Here is a 14,603-nt window from a genome sequence, read left to right on the forward strand (position 1 = left end):
GCTGAGAGCTGTTCTATCACAGTAAGAATGGACAACCAACCACCACACACATTATAAATGAAACTCATGTACAGTATTGAGACACAGAAAATGCACCCACCCATGGGACTCCCCTGGTGGCGCAGTGGTTAAGAATCCACCTGCCAATGCAGGGGACATGGGTTCGAGCCTTGGTCTGGGAAGATCCCACATGCCGCGGAGCAACTAAGCCCATGTGCCACAACTACTGAGCCTGCACTCTAGAGCCCGTGAGACACAACTACTGAAGCCCGCGCGCCTAGAGCCCGTGCTCCGCAACAAGAGAAGCCACCACAATGAGAAGCCCATGCACCGCAATAAAGAGTAGCTCCCGCTCGCCGCAACTAGAGAAAGCCCGCGCAGCAACGAAGACCTAACGCAGCCAAAAAAAAAAAAAAAGAAAGAAAAAAGGCACCCGTCCTATTTATTTATTTGGTTGGTTGGTTGGTTGTGCTGGATCTTCGTTGTGGCATGCAGGATCTTTAGTTGCAGCACGAGAACTCTTAGTTGCAGCATGTGGGATCTAGTTCCCTGACCAGGGATTGAACTGGGGCCGCCTGCATTGGGAGCACAGAGTCTTAGCCACTGGACCCCTAGGCAAGTCCCACCAGTATATTTAAATAAAGCACAGAAACAGCCAAAACTAATCTACAGGGTTAGAAGTCAGGAGGGTGTTTCTCCTGGGTGTGGACGGAAGGGAACGCGAGAGGGCTCTGGGGTCATGGCAATGTCACTTCCTGATCTGGGTGCTGGTCCAATGGGTGCATTTACAGCTTCAAGTCAGTGACTTGTACACGTAAGTGCACTTTTCTGTGTTTTACTTCATTTAAGAAAAAGAAAAAGAGGCAAAATATGGGGGGTGGGTGTTTGGATGCTAGCTGCGAGGACTCCTGACGGTAGCCCTGGTGCGGGCTTGGTTGGCTCCTGAGAGGTGGTCTCTGCTCTCACCTCGGGGATCAGGCCCCACTGCAGGGACGGGGTGCCCTTTCCTGGGCTGACACTACCTGTCTGCAGGGTCCCAGAACTCCACTCAGTCTCAGGAGCAGAGACAGGAAAGGCACAGCTCTGTACCATGCATTACATTTCCAGCGTCCAGGCTTTCCATACAAATTTTTGTTCTGGGGGTCGGGAGTGATGATATACATAGCCATAATCATCCAAGAATAATAGAAGTCACTGTCATGTCCCAGGTGACGTTTAAATCAAAGAGTTTTGAAGACTAGAGCTGCAAGTTCTCCTCCCCACGGGGTAGCTTTACAAATGTTAATTAACATCAGTTTAGCATTACAATACCTCTCAGCCTTTGCTAGGACAGACCCTGTGAACAGAGAGAAATGGCAGGATAGTGGCTCTCTGCACCTGGTCCATGGAGGAGCCGTGAACGTGACCTCCACGACCTCCACCAGTCTGCCACTGCCGGCAAAGTCTGGGGGGCAGTCTCCAGTTCTGTGATACTGAATGTCTCTGTCAGACTGGCCCATCTGTGGTGGGGACCCTCAGCGGCCTGCAGCCGGGTATAAAACCCACAAAGCTTGAGCTGGAATGATGTCGGAAAACCCAGACACTTACCTTTCCAGCTGAGAGAACAGAAGCACCAAACCCCAATGCTTGGACCACCCTGCCAGGGGCTGCCTACCCCTCTGCACTTCTTGCTGGCATACAATTGCTAATGCAGCATCTTAGGATATCACACCTCATGATAATAAGCTCCAAGAGAACATCTTACTTGGATCTGAGGAAGCTGGCAAGTCTTTTTATCATCGAGTCTCTTAGAGGATAACCTCTTCCGCTATAGATAATGGGATTGCGCCTGGGATGAAAACCATCAGTATCCAGGAGCGAGGGACTCCGACAAGCGGTGCACCCTCCCCGACTCCTTTCCTGTGAACCTCGGGGGCTTCTCAGATATCTGAAAAGGGGAGGAGAGGAAAAGAAATTCAGCTAGAAATAAGGCTAGTGAAAAAGGAAAGCACTCAAGTTGCTCTAGTTCAGGCTATGAAGAGCCTTCTTTCCGCTTTCCTGACTTCAGAGTATGGGGAAAAAAAGGCAGAAGTTAAAGTGAGGCCATTAAATGGTCACATAGTCTACAGGAATGTACCAGCAAGCTCCTTACAAACCACAGGCTCGCAGATATTCTTGGCTGAAAGGTAACCGGCCTCTAGGAAATCCAGAGACAATGGGATGGTCACAAGACAAGAACGTGCAGTCTCAGGTGCCCTCCATTCTCTAGAACTCCAAAGCACTCCCAGCATCCGCATGCAGTGATTTTGTGGTAGCACTATTCCTGGGTTACAGACACAACACAGTTGATACTGAAAAGCACAGGGTATTTGGTAGCCCAGAGGCAGCCATTCATTTGTCCATCAGGCTGCTGGTTGAGTCTGGGCAGCGGCCTTGGGTGGCTCCAGTGAGGACGGCACTATTTTCTGTGGACACCATTAGACAGAAGTGGAAGCAACATGCAGGGATGAAGGCAGGTTGCTTGACACCCTCCTTAGTGATGGGGTGAAATGCAGGAGGAGGCCCAGAAAACGCTCTTCAAGCTTTTAGAACTGAGCATATTTCGAGGTCAGAATCACAACCAAGAAAGTGGAACACTCTTTTTCACATCATATATTTTTTGATAAATTAAGAGCACTGGTAAAATAAAAACAAGTCTTCTTTGACTTAAGTATTTCATCTTTTTATTTCAAAACAAGAAAGGATACCAAGAAGCAGAAGAGTGAAACAGTTAAAACCAGCAAAGCTGCAAAGTAGGAAAGAAAGTACAAAGGAAGAAATGGATCCGATTTCAATATGGTTGCTTAATGCAAACACAGGGCTCTAAGAAGTCACACGTTAAGTCCAAGGACTTCAGCAGGCTCGCTGACCCATCAGTGGCAGGGCTACGCCCCTTTTCTGCTGAACTTAACTTTACACATTCTAGACACGTCATGCACATACAGGTTACACTTTACGGTTACATGAAATTGCATGCAATTCACACAGAGAATCATTTTGAAGGCACTGTTGTGCAGCAGGAGCTGCTACTTTCTGGCAAGTCCTTCCTAAGTTGTCTTGCAAGTGGTCCTCCTTTTTATTTATTCATATTTGAAACTTTGGTGCAAAACCCTGGTGCCGACTAATCCCACCTACCCTGCCAACCATTTTGGTTTCTTGTCTCACCCTCTCCTCCACTTCTCTTTCTTAAAGGTAGGCTCCAAACTTGGAAGGTAATGTTTCCTGACAGTAAGATCCCCCTTTATTTGGATTTACAAATGATTTCTCAGTCAAGCAGCAATTTACAATTTGTTGCTTGAAAACAAGTTGCTACCAGTTTCTTTTACTCCTGAAATTCAGCAAGGCCAGTAACTCAGAAATTCCATGAGATAAGATACACGAGGTTCTGTATACACATTAAATAATTTCTAATTCCAATTCAAATATGGCCTTGGCTATGTTTAAATCAACCTTAACTTTAAAGTGTTAGTTCAGTCCATACTGCCTTAAGGGGCTCACTCCCAGATTATAAAGCCCTAGATTAATGGGCTGCATGTACTCACATCCTTAGCAAAGAAAACCACTCTGCATAAGCTTTAAGGACCTAAGTGCACATTTCTAGTTTTAAAATTTTGTAGCAAAGCAGGTCCATTTGGACCACAAGAAATTCACCTTTAAATTTTACCAACTGGGCTCTTCTACAGGATACTGTTGTCCTATCAACTAGGTAGGTCTGAAAAGGAGAATGTATTTAACATTCTCATAATGGCAACGGTATATGTTGCTCTCCAACCAGAAAGGTTCATCCCTGACTCCCCCCCTTCTCAAAAGTAAGATAAAAAGCACCAAAAAAGCCTTCCTGTCATTCACTCCTATGGTCATCCCAACTCCCCAGAGGTCAGCAGAAAGCACAATGGAACTGATTTTCGTTCAGGCCAAGTAAAAGGTTTTGAAAACTCCTCCCACAGGCAAGGCAACAGAACGCTCTGAACTGGAACTTACCTGGATCGACCTCTGCCTGAAGTCCCACTCTGCTCAAGCACAGATGGGACTAGCCCTAACTCCCTCACTCTCTCTACCCCAGCTACAGACCAGACTTGCAATGCTGCTATAACCACAGACTGCAGGGTTGCTTCCTCATTCAGTCTTATCAAGCAAACCAAAAAAAGAATGTCTGTGAAAATCTGTAAATACTGTAATTGAGTTTTGAATAATTTGCACCAACTACAGATGTCTCAAGATAGAATCTTCTTTCTAGCTCATTCACTTTTGTTAGAAACACTTCATTTTCCCCCAAAAGAAAAAAACACACAGTATGAAAAGCGTGTCTTATTGCTAAAAAAAAGTGAATTCCAAAACACACACATGCCCACCAAGAACAGAAGGAAAAGAACATCTGCAAAACAGGACTCATCTTCTCTAATCCCATTCAGCCTCTGACTTTGTGCCAATTATTTTCTCCTTAAGATCAAGCAAGGACTAAGAACAACATTCACCCAAATGGTGCGGAAGGGTCACCTCGTTGGCCAAGAAACTGCCATGAGTCTTTTGGATTAACAACAAGGACCTGGGAAGGAATGGCAGCTTGTACACTCATATATAAGAAGGGCAGAGGGGGGAGGGCATTATTCCCCCCCGTGGATGACAGAGATAGAAGGAACCACGGTACAGCAGGCTCAGGGGATATGAGAGCTGCTGAAGTGCATTCCTCCCCAAGAAACAAAGAAGGGCTGCTTCACTCCATCCAGCTCTGCAGTGTTTACTTAAAAAAAAGCTACTGGGCCAGAAAAAGAATCAAAAGGGCTTTGTCACTGATCTAATCATAACCGGAGCACGGTTTCACGTCTCACATGATCCCACATGGTATCACTCTTGGTCTGTGGGAATGGATGGATGCCTGTGCTTCCAGGCTGAGGCCGTGGCCGGGAGAACGCAGACACCTGTAACCCAATCTGTGAAATCTCACGGGTGAGCAGAGGGCCTTGGGGCAGCAGGTAACACAGCACTAACACTACACGCGGCACGACTGCAAAATCATCATTTCATCGATTTTACCTTAGTGTTCACACCTAGGATGCATGTTTTCCAGTGAATAGGGTCTAAGATTTTGAAACAATTAAAAGTGGCACTTAGGATCAGAGAGCGAAACTCAGGCCCTTTTCCCCTTCTCTTGGATCAAAAGGAAGAAATAAAGCAAATCAGTGGCTGCAGAGTACACACGGGATGATGACACACAGAACTAAGTGTTAAAGGGAGGGGCAACCTCAGAGACACGGCCTGGACTAGCCCTGCAGCCTGACAGCTAGTCAAGCTGGCTGGAGTCCAGGCCAATGACCGGTCCACTTCCCACATACAAAGGGAGGAGTGAGACGGCAAAGTGGGAGAAACACGAAGTGTCCAGCCTAAGAAAGGGGCAAAAAAGTGGGTTAAAATAAGAATCTTTTAACGATGTTTACTTTCAGAAACAAGGCTATTTTATGTGAGGACCAAATACTACCCCCTAAAATTCAATTTCAGCAACTGAAACCTATAATGATGAGGTGTCTATGGTAAGGAAACCAAATTGTAAACTCCTTGGCTCAGGCCTGAAACTCCCATTCCCCTTGGTAATAAGTAGGTAGAAAAGAAAATGAAGCCAGATTTTAATACGCCTCTCTTCTGAATATCTAAATCCTCCCAATACTTTTCTCAGGGGGAAATGATTCTCCCTGGACATTTTAGTGACAAAGTCAGCGCCTACCACCAATCCTTCAAGGCGCAGAACTAACTTAGGTCTACATGTAAGTTCATCGCGCCCAGCTTCCACTTGCCCAACCACCACTGCCAGGCAGTCTGGCAGCATCCGAGGTCACACGGGGCCTGGGTGACAGCGCTAAGTTAGTCCACCACCAAGAACAGACAGACCTCAGACTTGAGAATACGAGCATCTAGGGAAACTCCGAAACATGTAAAACACCCAATGCCACGGCAGGCAGAACAAACCGAGTTTACACCTGAGTTCAACATGGTTAATGACAATAAAATTCCAAATCGGTATTTCTCACCTAAAATTTAAATGAAGCAAATTGAAAAACGTCTCTAAAAATGCCTTTAATCTTTAAAAAAGGGACTCAGACTAAGGTTCCATGGACGCGACTAAGGGCATGAATGAACCATAATCTTAAAAAGCTTTCTGTGGCAACTTCTTTTGTATGATTAAAATAGCTTGTATTTTAAGTGTAAGCCAAGAACCTATTTTCTCATTTTCTATAGATTTGAAACTTTGGGACCTGACAGAGAATTAAATATCCTTCAATGTAAACACCTATCAATATACACTTCTTCAATGTAAATTTCTTAAATGCCATTTCCTGTGTAATCCAAGGGACCAACTAACTGCATGCTTTTTAATATATTCTAAGTCTTCTTGGAAGAACAACCATTAACTAAAAACCAAATGCACCCATATAACGTTATTCACTGCCTACATTAGCAATTTTTTATATATTTTTAAAATTCTGTTATCTATTGCTAAAGAAATCAGTCTTGGAGCCAAAGGGGAAAAAAGTTAAATCAAATTTAAACATGATAAACTATGAAGCTGTGATTTGTATAGATTTTTACACTTATGGAACAAATGCACTTAGTCCTCTAATGAAATATATAAGCTTTTCTAATAAGTTCTATTGAAATGAAAGCTGTCTTGTCTCAGAACTGTTGAGAAAAGGTCGTATTTGAGTTTTCAGTTAGAGTCATATGAAAAAGTGATGTAAAAGAACACTCTTTAGATGATGCATATGTCCTCCCTACCCTCAGCTGCCTCCCTGAGGCCCTGATTTCTTCCCTCTATCTAGGAATCCCACAGCCCTATACCAGAAGCTTCCAGGGGCTCTGCTCTCTGCTCAACTTCTCCAAGTATACAACATGCTTCAGAGAAGTGGGGTACATCTCAGTGACGGTGACCTTTTGGCTCAAACACTTAAAATTGAGGATTCAGCTTTATTTATTCTTCATGTTAAATTAATCAGCAAGTATTTGAAGCCTACTACATGCCTTAACTGATACTAACATTTCAGCTTAGAGAGTTTATGTGCAACAGATGAATCTATAATAACTGAAAAGTCCTTTTTTTCCTTTCTTGACCTTCAGATATATTGATTTCATCAGATTTAACAAAAATAACCAATAAATGTGGCAGTAATTCTTTCAACATCCTAAGTCATTATGACAATCATTTATTTACCCTCTCACAGGGACTGTTACTTTAAAAAAAAAAAGCTCTTTAGAGATAAATTTACATAGTTCATAACATTAGGAGCTTTCAGTTGTATCTCCTTACTGATTCAATTTGCTTCTCTGTGAATTCACCATTGGTATCAACAAGGGAGATATCCTAGACCTCCATTTAAGTTGATGCTGCATATCCCTAACCCTCCTAAATTTACTCTAGTAATATTTTTTCTTTTCTAATCAATTTTAGACTTTTTGAAAATTTGAAGGTTTCACTTTTAAAGTATTATGAACAGATATAAAAACCTACTGAGCCTCAAAAATTATCTAGAGACAACATAAAGGAAACAAACATAATCCACAGCCTATTTGGAAGTTTGGAACAGAGAAAATCTGCATTCTAGACCCTCAACAGTACTTGGCTCAACAGTCATTTCTTGAGGGGTTACCAACTTTAGCTTCTTAGGCAAATGTGCTTATTTTGAGAGAAAACTACTCTTAAAAATAAATGTTCTCCACTGTGTCTTTTTGTAGCCAAAGATACCTGGGATAATTCTATTCACCCAGATCGAGAAAGATTCCTTATGCATACTTCAGAAACACCTAAGTCTAAATATGAAATGGCTTTTCAGTGAAAAGTCTGAGGTATTAGCATCACTAATTTCATTATACTCTTGGGATCCCTTTCTCATCCCTTAGAGCTTTGAGGAGATGTACAGATACGAATTCATCTATTAAAAAAAAAAAAAACGGTACTACCAGGAACACGTGTAGAGTTTTAATGTGAATGCTGGAGTAAATGTCTTCAGGAAAGCAGATTATGCAATAGCTTCATAAAGGAATTAAGAGCCCCTAGAGAGTTCTTTCACACAGTATGCTTTATATGATGTCATTCTTATGCTTAATCGATATAACTGAAAGGGTAATAGGGTTATATATAAAGTTAGGATGCCTACAGAAAGGAATCAGAGATCCTGTAGCATACCTTTGTAAACTGTGCTTCAAAGGTTAACACCACTTAGAACTTAAAGGCCAATTCTTCACAAGGGCACTGGAAGTATATACAAATTTAGGAGACAAAGTTGTATCTAGGCAAATTTTAAAGGTTACCACCTGTTACTTCATTCATTTTTGAATGGGAAGTGACTCTTAGTTTGTAGACAAACATTCTGATTTATACATGAAGGGAAGCCAGAACCCCGAGACGGGACAGAGAGAAAAAAATCAGTTAATATGTTTATACCTGTGGACTGGGTAATGACTGCAAACGTCAGTGAGTGGCAGGAACATGGGGTCCACGAGAAGCGGAGAGCATGAGGGAGGGAAAAGTTGGGGTCTGGTAGGAGAAAGAAGACAGACTGTTGTATTTCTAATGAAGACATTAGAATTTTAAAGCGAACTCAAAATCAGTACTTCGTAAGAGTCAGATAAAACATACTGCTGCTTATATGTGGGTTTCAAGAACTACATATAAACAAACACTACTGTATAAACAAACACTATAGATAGAGATTTCACTATATTTAAAACTCAGTACTTGGTAAGGCCCTTACAATATCCTTTACACTGCAAACTATATAAAGGAAAATTTTAACTGCATAAATGAGTTTAATGTATCTATGCTGTAGAACAAAATGGAGTAAACTTAAACATTTATCACTCTCTTGACTGTAAGACACTGTACCAAGCTGGGCCGAGAGAAAATAAGAACACACAGGGAACACCCAACAGCTATTTCAAGCAAAAAGTAGATAGATACATGATCACATATTCCCTTTGTATACATTACTTAGTATTTATGACTTATGAAATCTTTGTAGTGTTGGTATGTAAACTTTAAGTAGTGAAGTCATGGACTTGAAAGAGTGTTTTTTACATTCAATACAACTTATTTTAGAACCAAAAGATTATGTCAGAAGATTATCTAAGTGTCACGAACAAGCAACACGTATATACTGCAATTTTATTTCAATCGCACAAACGAAGTTAGCATGTAGGAAATTTAAATGAAACAGTACGGTAAAAATAGCAGAGAACCAAAAACTCTAATAAGGAAGTACACCTAAAGCATGAGAATTCAACATTCATTAGTGTTTCATCTTCAGTTTCGATTGACACTTGATGCTTGCAAATTTTGAAACAAACTTTGAGATCATGATGACTATTCTGAAGAGATTTCAGCACCAGCACTAAGATTTGTACATTCAGTTGGTTTGCAGTTGACTTGTTAGCCATTTACATAGTGTATAGTACAGATTTGTCACAGGTCAGATCACAGTGTTGAAGGAAAGAAGTACCTTCCTGTAATTAGACAGGATCGCCTAAACTGCGTTCAGCTTAAGACATCCAGTGTACAAGAGCACGAAAACCATCATAATATTGTGGCTCCAAGGAACATAGTTTTGATAAGGAAAACAACCTAAGCTTCTGTTGCCCATTTTAATTACTGAAATCTCTAACAATGACAAAACTGTCACATAGGACAGCAAATGTATACAGTAATTCAATCAAACTTCTTGGAAAGAACACATTTAGCAATCTGGGATAATGCAGAACGACAGGAAATAAAACGTGATTCAACACTGGTTCTTTTTGTCATTTTACACAGACCTCATGTTAATATTAGACCAAGGCACAAAACGTTTAGTGCATAAACCGGTTTCTTTTTTAAGATCTAGCATTTTTACCGTAGTCTTTTATTTTACTTTGGACCACTTGTACCCAGTACTCTATCCTACTATAGACTGTTTAACTTAATCAACAAAATCAAAAGTGATTTCTGACCAGATTTATGGGGGACATACACATTGGTATCATCATAGTGTTTGCATAACCAAAAGTACAATAATAAAGATGAAAATGCCTCCTATTTCTTTTAGAAAGTAGTACTTCATAAGCTTGCTGCATCTTTAATGTCTTCACTATTGGATGACAATGAAGAGTTGATAGAAAAAAAGAACTGTATACTTGAATTATGATAGCTCATCCATCACAGATCTAAAAATGAAGTTTCTACAGAAACAGGAACTATTTTAACAAGGGAAAAAAATTCCCTCATTCAAACCTCTTTGAAGTGGTAATGGCTGCAAACTTGCAGCGCTTAGAAAACTATGCTATCAACAAGTTCTGTCTTATGAACTTAGATTAAGAAAATCTAGAAAGCAGATGAAAGTGGATTATTTCTTCAAAATTTTAGTAAAACTACTGATAATCAAAGGTTTCAAAGCAAATATGGCACATAATAACTCAAGCATAAATCAAGATGGAGAGCCTGGAGAATTGTGATTTCCTAAAATTTCAAAAAATTCTATCATTGCAACATACAGGATTTCTCCTCTATTTTAATCTTAGAAGTTTCAAAGAAAAGGGAGTGGATAACATACACACACGTGAGTGCCCACACAAACACGCACGCACGCACACACATGGTGGTAAGTAGAGTATCTAGTTCCTTCTTCCCACCACCTAAGTCTCACTTTATTTATTAAAAGAAAATTATGCAGGACCCCCCCTCGTTGTTTTCCCTTTATCTAATGATTTCTGTGACCTTAATTGCTGCTGTCATTGTTACTTTTCTAGTATTTCAACATAACAAGGTTCAAAAGCAGCTTTGTAGTCAGGAATGTGTACCTGAATACCTGTATAACTGCAGGGCGCCTAGGTAATAACAACTGCCAAATTCAGGGACGGAACTTTTGAGTTCCACACTAAGATGTAATTCATGTGAAGCTCAGAATCATGTTTCAGACCACTGAACTTACTCAAGTTAAAATACAAATAGCTGAAGACATGATGTAAAAGATCAAGTACTTGGTGCTGTTAACATATTTACCAATTAAAGTCACAAAATAGTCCTCATTATTATTCATGCAGGTAACTGAGAACAAAGATAGTGCAGAAGTTAACTTTAAATAAAAAATTATTCCTTCCCTTCCTCCCGCTCCCCTATACTCTACAAAATGTTTTCCCTGGGACTAGGCCTTGAAAAGGCCACTACATATTAGTTTGACATGCATTACTGTCTGCAATTTAAAAAGCTAATTTTGTGGTGGTTGTAATTACATTATAAAAATGTCCACGTGCATAAATCTAAAAAAGGTTGAAAACCTACAGTGAATCTACAATATACTGTTTTACATTTGACCACTGGTTTGTGTTATGTAGGAGTCACAGATTTGGTAAAGCATTGTAACAATTTAGGAAGGCATCTAAATCTTTAAATTCTGGACAAATTTTATGTTTGAATCTACAAAATTGCATGAAGGCTAAACTCGAGAAACTTCCTATCATTCTAAAATTCCTCACTCCGAACAAATCATTTTTAGGACACTTTCTTATAAATATCACCCTTTGAAAGCACATACAATTCCATTTGTTCCACATTTTATGATCTTAACCTACATAGGGCTGAGCTCAATTATTCATGGAATATCAAATATGATAGGAAGACAAACCTGAGAGAAACATTTACAATACAATAGCATAACTTGCTAAATTCCTCATCACCATTCTCTGAAAAAAAATTCTCAAGCCTTTCTCCTCTTTATTTTAGCAATGGATTGTGGAAAACGTGCGATTTTCTCTTGACATGAAAGTATTTCAATGCACGGTGATCTTGCCTGACGGATTCAGTATTTTCTGCATAACTGATACAGGAACTCCTATATGACTCTCCTCCATCCCGTTGTAGCGGTCAGAGAAAAGCAGAAAACTGTGAGGGAAACAGCTTATCGCCAGAGTAGTAATGTCTGAAGGCTTTCAAAGTATGTTGGTTTTTCCCTCCTTCCGACTGTTTGTCTCCATTTTCTTCTTACAGCTCACAAGATGTAAGGGTTTTGTTGTTGTTAACACAGCTGTTCTTTGTAGGTTTTTTTTTCTTTTCCTTTCTCCAGATTAAAGTCCTATCTCTCCTTAGTTTGATTCTCTATGCAGTATTTGACTTGCTCAGTTCCTGCCTGATTGCTGGGTAGGAAAAGGAAAAATATTAAAAGCAAATATAACGATACGGTAAAATAAATGGGTGATTCATTCTTAAGAAATCTTAACGACTGTATTCAAACTCACAGTAATAAAAGAAACACTGATCTTGCATCTTTCATTGCAGAAATCTTTGTTTTCTTATTTTTATGAAGACCACACTAATTTCTATATATTTATATATTCTCTCCATTTTGTACACAAAATGAAAACACCGATTTTTGGGGCTTAAAACAAGAGGTCAGTGGGATGGGATGGATGAATAGAAGTAACCTAGAGAAAGACTTGTTCACCTAGTTTTCCATCTAATACTCCTCAACACCGGAAACTTAGGAATCTTGCTTACCCCTATTTTCAAAACTAATTTCCATTATATGACGGAGACAGAGCTCCTCCCTGACATCCTAAACCAAGTAAAGGGCAGGATAATATGGAAAAGTAAGTGTTTTATGCTCTCAAGTAATAAACTGTGGACTTCTTTATTTGCATTTTCTTTAAAATGGCTATTCTTTCTTTTTTTTTTTTTTTTTTTTTGCGGTACGCGGGCCTCTCACTGTTGTGGCCTCTCCCGTTGCGGAGCACAGGCTCCGGACGCGCAGGCTCAGCGGCCATGGCTCACGGACCCAGCCGCCCTGCGGCATGTGGGATCTTCCCGGACCGGGGCACGAACCCGTGTCCCCTGCACTGGCAGGCGGACTCTCAACCACTGCGCCACCAGGGAAGCCCTAAAATGGCTATTCTTGATCATTACTCTATAAGGGTAGCAAATTTGTTTAGACACTCACCATCAATGAGCTCTTCTTTTAGCTTAGTTAATTCTTTTCTCATTTCATCTAAAATGTCCTAAAATGTTAAGAGAAAAACATCAGAAATACAGAAAAAAAAACTGTTAAAAAGATTCTTGCTCACATAAAATTTTAAGAATGTATGAAATATTACATATGCTTTTTGTTTCCAGAGTCACAATTTATGTCTTAGAAGATTAACCTTGGTAAATTTTGTTTTAAGAGTCTTTGCTTCCCAATCTTTGCTTATTCTAGCTTAGCAAAATGTGCAGCAGAATGTTTTCTAAAACTAAAATAATTACTTGGTCATCCAGTGAAAGGTATGATTCAGATAATTTCTAGAAAACGTAATGGTTCTGCTTTTAATCTAGTTCTTCTGGGAGCTGTCTAAGAGGTAATACATAAAGAAGTTTCAAGGAAGAAGACACGTGAACTGGACAATCAGCGCTTGGCAAATCTGTCATCTGGTCTGAAGTATGGGGACTCCTTAGGAATCACCAGAGCTGCTAAACTAAGTTTCAAGGAATCTAGGATTCCCCTGGAGGGCCCTCAGGGGCTGCCCTAATAGGTGGGGAAGGAAGAGGATTGGACTCCGCTGGATGTGCACAGTCCAAGAAGACAGGGACCAGCCACATATAGCTACTGAGCACCTGAAACGTGGCTAGTCTGAAGCGAGATGCATTGTAAATGTAAAACAGACACCAGATTTCAAAGATTTAGTATGAAGCAAGTAATGTACAATAACTCATTAGTAATTTTAAAATACTGATTATATATTGAAATATTATTTTGGCTATATTAGGTTAAATAAAATATATTAAAGTGAATACCACCTGTTTCTCTGTATTTAAGGCGGCTACTAAAAATTTAAAGTACTGTGTGGCCCTTGTTACATGTCTAGTTAATAGTGATGTTCTGGACCCTCCTTCCTCTATGAAAACCAATCCATCTTTACATATTTTACAAAATCTCTTTTTATAAAGTTCAATTTGAAATAATGGATATCTCCTAGTTAAAAACTGAAGACTGTGTAATATGAAAGCTAAAAGGGCTAATAAGGTGACACAATTTTTTTTTTTTTTTTTTTTTTTGGTGGTATGCGGGCCTCTCACCCCTGTGACCTCTCCCGTTGCGGAGCACAGGCTCCGAATGCGCAGGCTCAGCAGCCATGGTTCACGGGCCCAGCTGCTCCGCGGCATGTGGGATCTTCCTGGACCGGGGCTCGAACCTGTGTCCCCTGCATCAGCAGGCGGACTCTCAAGCACTGCGCCACCAGGGAAGCCCAAGTTGACACAATTTTAATGGGTGAAAAATAGCTATCCTTTGGAAGGATTAATTTCAAGTTATTTGACTTTCTTTAATACTGCACACACCTCAGGTTAACATTAAATTGCTCTGCGTTTAAGGTTCATTTTTTAAAAAAGCTTTTCATGCTTAAAATAAGGTTGAAAACTATCAATTAGTTTAATTCCTTCATTTTCCAATGAGGAAAGTGAGGCACAGAAGTTATTATATGGACTAGCAGATATCCTTTTTCAAATTAACTTAAAATCAGTCCTAAAATCAAATCTATCCTCTCTTCTAGTCCCCTACTTCAGATTGCCAAGAACTTACCATATTTTAAATGTGTGCAAG

The 14,603-nt window shown here is 40.2% G+C and overlaps 1 protein-coding gene across 10 annotated transcripts in view; it reads right to left on the minus strand.

The window, feature by feature from the left end:
• Nucleotides 1-7,195: 7,195 nt before the first annotated feature.
• ENAH (ENAH actin regulator) overlaps nucleotides 7,196-14,603 on the minus strand; it is a 154,765-nt gene continuing 147,357 nt past the window's right edge. For 6 of the 10 annotated variants that reach the window (XM_081221272.1, XM_081221280.1, XM_081221279.1 and 3 more), the window contains 2 exons: nucleotides 12,969-13,026; nucleotides 9,156-12,168 (listed from right to left, as the gene is read on the minus strand). In XM_081221272.1, the coding sequence (XP_081077398.1) occupies nucleotides 12,131-12,168; nucleotides 12,969-13,026 (96 nt within the window). In that variant the 3' untranslated portion in view covers nucleotides 9,156-12,130. Of the gene's footprint in view, nucleotides 12,169-12,968; nucleotides 13,027-14,603 lie in introns of all 10 variants that reach the window. The other 4 variants (XM_081221275.1, XM_081221273.1, XM_081221274.1 and 1 more) reach the window with 1 other exon arrangement.

The sequence above is a fragment of the Mesoplodon bidens genome, assembly GCF_964165515.1.
Source record: "Mesoplodon bidens genome assembly, chromosome: 2".
Taxonomy (NCBI): Eukaryota; Metazoa; Chordata; class Mammalia; order Artiodactyla; family Ziphiidae; genus Mesoplodon; species Mesoplodon bidens.